Source organism: Parus major, chromosome 18, assembly GCF_001522545.3.
Source record: "Parus major isolate Abel chromosome 18, Parus_major1.1, whole genome shotgun sequence".
Taxonomy (NCBI): Eukaryota; Metazoa; Chordata; class Aves; order Passeriformes; family Paridae; genus Parus; species Parus major.
Window position 1 is genome coordinate 1,037,765 of NC_031786.1, and position 6,000 is coordinate 1,043,764.

Genomic DNA, 6,000 nt, shown 5'->3' on the forward strand with positions numbered 1-6,000 from the left:
CAGGTGGCTCAGAGCCCTTCCCAGCCCTGCCCCATGGCCCAGATTCCTCCCGCTGGATTTGGAGCCACGGAGAACAACCAGCCCCGGAGGATGCCGGAGCCACAATTACTGTAATTAGAAATGGGGGCTCAGGGCTGGCTGATCCCACAGGGATCCTGCGCTGCTTTATGGAAGTACAAATCGCTGGGGATGTCCAGAGGCCGCTGCTGTGTCCGATGCTGCTCCGCAGGGATGTGCACACGTGTGCTGGCACACTCTGAGCTGAGCTGAGCCAGATTCCCAGCTCCCACGGGTGATGCTGTCCCAGGAAAACAGCCGGCTCCATCTTTGCTCCCAGCCTGAACTGTTGTTCAGGAATTTGCCTCAGTGGCAGCTCCGTTCCCATGAACCTGCCAGGGCACGGGGATGCTCTTCCATGGAACCACAGCTGCATCCCTGCCCTCCCTTCTTGGGGGACACAGCACAGGGTCCACGGGGAATGGGAAGGAATGGAAACCCCCTCTCCAGACCTGGGGCAAGCCCACCCACACCCCACCCCATGTTCCCCCTTCAGCAGGGACCAGCACCCAGTGCCCAGGGCCAGCCAGCTCCCGACAGCTGGTTCCAGTGACAGATGCCTGGCAGATCCCAGGAACCACCCGGCAGGGATTGAAAAACATAAATTAAAACAAATTGCAGTTTTATATTGCAAATAAGGGCAGTTTGATGGGTTTTATTGCAGAACAACCATTAATGAAGTGCAGTTTCAGGCACCTTAATTGCTCAGGGACCAAAGTTCAGTCCGTATCTCCAGCACGGGCTGGGAGCTGCCGCGTGTCCCGCGAGGGCCTGGCAGGCTGGGAACGGGATCGGGAATGAATTTATGGGCACGATGAGGAGGATGGAGGCAAGGAGCCGAACCCATCTGGGGGGTTAAAGCAGAGTGGGACAGACAGCACAGCCTGTGTTGGAGGGCGGCGAGAGGCCGTGGTGTCCCCACCATCGTGCCACCCTAGTGTCAGCCGTGGGGCCACACAGTGGGTACTCATCATGGGATGGATTTTGGGATGGGGGTTCCCAAACATTTGGGACTCTGGTGCTGTCCCTGGGGCTGGGCAGGAGCGATGCAGAGCCAAGGCCGTGGGAGACCCCGGGAAGCCCCCTTCGCCCCCCAGAACCAAGCACGCGTAGGCAAGGCACAGAGGGGCGTGCAGGGGACAGTACCAGGGATACAACCACGGGGGATCCACTCTCAGCCACGCACCTTCAGGACACGATCGCGCCCGCCCCACGCGAGCCCCGGCACCGTCCCACCCGCGAGTGGACACGCTCCCCGCCCGCATGTACCCACGCCTCGCCCGGGCACCGAAGCATACCGAGGCGTTCCGAGCCGCACGGAGCTTTACCGGACCTTACCGAGCCGCACGGGTCCGGTGCGGTGCCCCCGCGCGCGCCCATTCATTCCCACCCGCGCCGTGGGAACGAGCCGCGCGCGCCGCGGGCGGGAAGCGCAGCCCCGCGGTGGCCCCGCCCCTCCCGGCGCGCATGAATGAGCGCGCCCCGCCCACATCCATATTAGGACACCCGGCGCCGCTCGGGGGGCGGAGCCTGGCCCGGCCGCCCCGCCCCTTCGCTCCGCCAATCAGAGCGGCGCGCCGGGCCCCCCGCCGGGCTCCGGCCTTTGTTTGTGGAGGGTTTCGGGGCCAATGGGAGCGCGGGATGGGGGGCGCTGGGCCAATGGGAGCGCGGGATGGGGGGCGCTGGGCCAATGGGGACGCGGGATGGGGGGCGCTGGGCCAATGGGAGCGCGGGATGGGGGGCGCTGGGCCAATGGGGACGCGGGATGGGGGGCGCTGGGCCAATGGGGACGCGGGATGGGGGGCGCTGGGCCAATGGGGACGCGGGGGGGGCGCGGGGCGGAGCGCGGGGCACGGCCCGGCCCGGCCACGTGCGCGCGGAGCCGCCTCCGCGGGGACCGGGGACAGCGAGGGGAGCGGGGGGACCCCGGCGCGGCCGTGCGGAGCCCCGTGCCAGCGGGCTGTGTCCCCAGCAGTGCCAAGGACACGCTCCTGTCCGTACGCTACCAGTGCCGGATCCCGGTTCGGCACCTTCCTGCTCCGGTAGACCCCGGGGAACCACGGTGGAACGGCCCCAGCCTCGGCTGCAAACCTCGGGCGCTGTCCGGGGTGTGGTTCGGGGCTGGCCCTGACAGCCCGAGGTGGCAGCAGGGTTATTTTGTACTTGGATGCCCGTGTCTTACTCCCCCGTTATTGCCGGGACTGGGGTGGGGGGCGTCGTCCTGTGGGCTCTGGGCGGGAAATGCCAACTGCTGCGGCCCCCATGGCAAGGGAGCGGCATCACACGTGGAACGCCAGGACTGGGACACTGTGTACATCTGTGCACCGGGACAGGGCTGTGCCCAACGCCCAAGGGGGCCGCACCGGGCAGGAGCTTCCCAAGGAGTCCCGGAAATCCCATCCTGTGCCTGGGTTGTGTCCGGGATCTGCTGTCCCTTCCTTGGCTGTGACAAATACCCCGGTTCCCAGCCAGCCCCATGCCACACTCATGGCGAAGCCGGGCCGCTCCCAGCCCAGCGGCAGGAGGATGAGCTCTTCGCTGGAAAGGTGAAGGTCATGGTCGTTTTCTCTGTCACAGGCAGCTCCCAGCTCCATGTTTGTCCGTTCTCGTCCCTCCAGCGCTCCAGGACACCATCACAGCACAGCTCAGTGTCACACTGGCCGTGGCACTGACATTCCCGAGCGGGAGCCGTGGTGGTGGCTGCCCATGGCCCGGCCAGGGGGTGCTGGTTTGCTCCTTATCCCCCTCCCCGCGTCTCCCATCACCAGCCCCCAGGTCTGGCTCTGTCCCCCCATCCAGCCAGGCCTGCCAAAGCACGGCAGCAGCACCGAACACCCGGCCAGGGGCACAGCCCCGGTGTCAGCTGATGGCCGGGACAGAGGCCAGCCCGGCCCGGCTCCGCCGCGCTCTCCGGCAGGCGGGGAAGCACCGGCGCATCTCCCGGGGCCCGGGGAGAGAACAAAGGAGGGCAGCTGCAGCGGAGGGAGCGGCGCTGCCGGATGCGCTGCAGCGCGGATAATCCGCCCCGGCGCAGCCTCGGGAGCACCGGCAGCTCCGGCTGCGGGCAGCGCCCGCTCGCTGCGAGGCGTGAGGGCTGTCCGGGCTGGGGAGGGGGCTCATCTCGGCTCCCCACGGAGCCCCATCCCGGATCCTCATCCGAGCCCCCCGTTCCATCCCGCCCCGCGGCCGCGCTCACCCCGGCTAATGCCGCGCCATAAAGGAACCGACTTACATTAACGACTTTTGTCACCAAAGTCATTAACATAATAGGGCTTCCACATCAAAATTGAATATTAATGCTCCGCCGGCTGCGGAGGGAGGCGGATAATTGCTCTAATACATTTTCCAGTCGGATTTTCGCATCGCGGCAGCAATTGCATTAGCAAACCCGATTATTCCCACGGCCGGTACAATGGGATGGTTAATGGGAGTTAAGTTCCTGCCTTTTTCCTCGGACCCCCGAGCGGCTGCGGCTCGGTGCCCCCCGCTGTCCCCACCCGCGAGGTCCCCGAGCTGGGAGCGGAGGGGACAGCGGTGCGGAGCCACCTCGTCCCTCCGCGCCGGCAAACACAACCCTTGGACACGGACGGCCTTGAGACGCGTCGGGAACGCCGGGGCCAGCTGGAAAACCGCCTGTCCCCGGAGCCGTGCCGAGCCGTGCCCAGCCCTGGGATGATCCCTGAAGGACAGCGGAGGGGACACACCAGCCCGGGGGTCCCACCACAGCGGTGCTGGGGATCCAGGGGTTATTCCCAGCTCCTGCCCCAGGAGTGTCAGGGGACTCCCCCCTCCCAGCCTCTTTTCCCTTCTGAGGGGGTTCAGCAGCTCTCAGGAGGAAACAGCTGAGGAGGGGGGAAACTGCCAGGGTTGCAGCCCCTCCGCTGTACCCCCAAACATGTCCCCTGTGCAGGGACAGGCCGTGTCCTCTGCCACCACACCCCATCCTCGGGGTCCCCTCTCGCTCCCCCAAGGGGGACACCGTGCTCAGGGGGCTCTGTGGTGGCCCAGCCCCAGCTGAGGGGGGGGGACAGGCACCGTGAGAGCGGCAGCAGCAGTGGACAAAGGCAGCTGCAGGGCTGGGGGGATGGATGTGGGGGGATTCTCATTAAATTGACTTTAATTGTGCTCATTTGGCCTCACTTCATTGATCAAACCTCACACAGCAGTTATCCCCACGGGGCGGGGGGGCTGCCCACAGGGATTAGACACCCACAGTGGGGGTCTGTCTACCCACTGGGGGCTGCCCAGAGGGAAGCCACCCACGGGAGGGGTCTGCCCATGGGGAGGGGTCCTGCCCACAGGGCCGCCAACTCATGAGGGGCAGTCTGCCCAGGGAGGGGGGTTACCCACAGCAGGGGCTTGCCCAGGTTTGATGTTTACCCTCTGGGGATCTGCCCACTGTGCCCAGGGACACAGCCCTGGTGCTCCACAAGCCCTGGACTCAACCCCTTCCCACCCAGCACCAGGGGTTCCCCCGGCCCCTTCCCACTGCCACTCCCGCCAGCGTCACTGTGGGAAGGAAGAGCCTGAGAGCCGCTTTCGGTGAGGTTTTTTTGGTTTTCTTTTTCAGTCAGGAAACTCTTTCCCAGCACTCCCAGACCACCGGTGGCTGCACACCGTGTACCCGCACACCGGGATCTGCACCGCACTCCTGTTCGGCAGCGATTCCACTGGCGCTGGGATAATCCATAAGGGCCCTTCCCCGGCCTTTCCCACGTGGACAGGGATCCCACGGGCCTTCGCACGGCAGCCCTGGAGGAGGATGCGGAGGTTGGGTGTGCGGTGCCACCCCGTGTCCTTGCGTGTCCGTGTGTCCCCCGGCGTGTCCCCAAGCGTGGCTCCGTGCCGCAGCCGCACGTCCCGCTGCAGCAGCGCCTGTTCCCGGCTGTCCTTGTCCATCTGTCCCCGTGCCGTGTCCGTGTGTCCCGGTGCGCGGCTCTGTCCGTGCGGTGCCGGAGGGTCCCGGCAGCCCCCGGTCGCTCCCTCCTAACTCGATTGATGTCCCGCGTAATGAATCGCCCGCCGTAATCTAATCGTGGTTACGAGCGATTGGGATTTATTTCAGCGTTTTCAATCAATTACACCCTTTTATTGCCAAAAAAAAAGGGGAAAAAAAACCCCAAAACACCGGCAGGGACCCCGGTGGCAGCCGCTGCCGGGCCTCTGCTCCCGGTACTCCCCGGTGCTGCTCCCGCTCCCTCTGTGTGGTCCCCGGTACCCTGGCCCTGTGCAGCCCCCTGACATCACACAGCCCCTCAGTTGGCTCTGTCCCCTCCCACGCCGCCCCCTCCCCACATTGCACAGCCCCCCAACACTGCACAACCCCACACACTGCTCTGCACGGCCCCCCATTACTGCACCCCCTCACACTGCACAGCCCCCCAATCACCCCCTTACTGCACACTCCCCGCCTCGCAGGGCCCCCAAGCACGGCATCCCCCCGCTCCCCGGCAGGCCCCGCGGCCGGTCCCGGACCTGCGGCGGGCGCTGCCCGCGGCCCGTTCCCCTCTCGCCGCTCTTTGATCCCGCTCGCTCCGGCCCGGGGCGCTCCGGGGTGTGCGCGGGGGGGGCCTCGAAACCGCCCCCGCCGCGCGTGTCCCCCCCCGGGGGGGCGCCTTGAAACCGCCCGCGGCGCCGGCCAATCAGCGCCTTGTTTACACTGCGTGATTGACAGCGCGCTGGCGCGGCGCCAGCCAATCAGCGCGCGGGGGGGGCCCCGCGCGCTGCGGCGGGGGGTGCGCAGCAATGCAATCCCCCCCCACCCCTCCGCCCGGAGCGCGCGCTGCGCCTGCGCGCCGCTCCCTCCTCCCCATTCATCCGCCGGGCTTGAATTAGGCGCCGCCGTTCCGCGCCGCTCGCCGCGCGCTGATTGGCAGGAGCGCTGGCGGGCCGCCAGCCAATCGGCAGCGGCGCTCGCTTGACGCGCGGCGCGCGCGCCGGAGG

At 67.0% G+C, this 6,000-nt stretch overlaps 1 protein-coding gene across 1 annotated transcript in view; it reads right to left on the reverse strand.

Annotated features, from left to right (window-relative positions):
* Nucleotides 1-4,335: 4,335 nt before the first annotated feature.
* LOC107212350 overlaps nucleotides 4,336-6,000 on the reverse strand; it is a 4,340-nt gene continuing 2,675 nt past the window's right edge. Inside the window, exons 3-4 of the mRNA XM_033518797.1 lie at nucleotides 5,533-5,922; nucleotides 4,336-5,086 (exon numbers count right to left, since the gene is read on the reverse strand). Coding sequence (XP_033374688.1) covers nucleotides 4,434-5,086; nucleotides 5,533-5,922 — 1,043 coding nt within the window. The 3' untranslated portion in view covers nucleotides 4,336-4,433. The remainder of the gene's footprint in view (nucleotides 5,087-5,532; nucleotides 5,923-6,000) is intronic.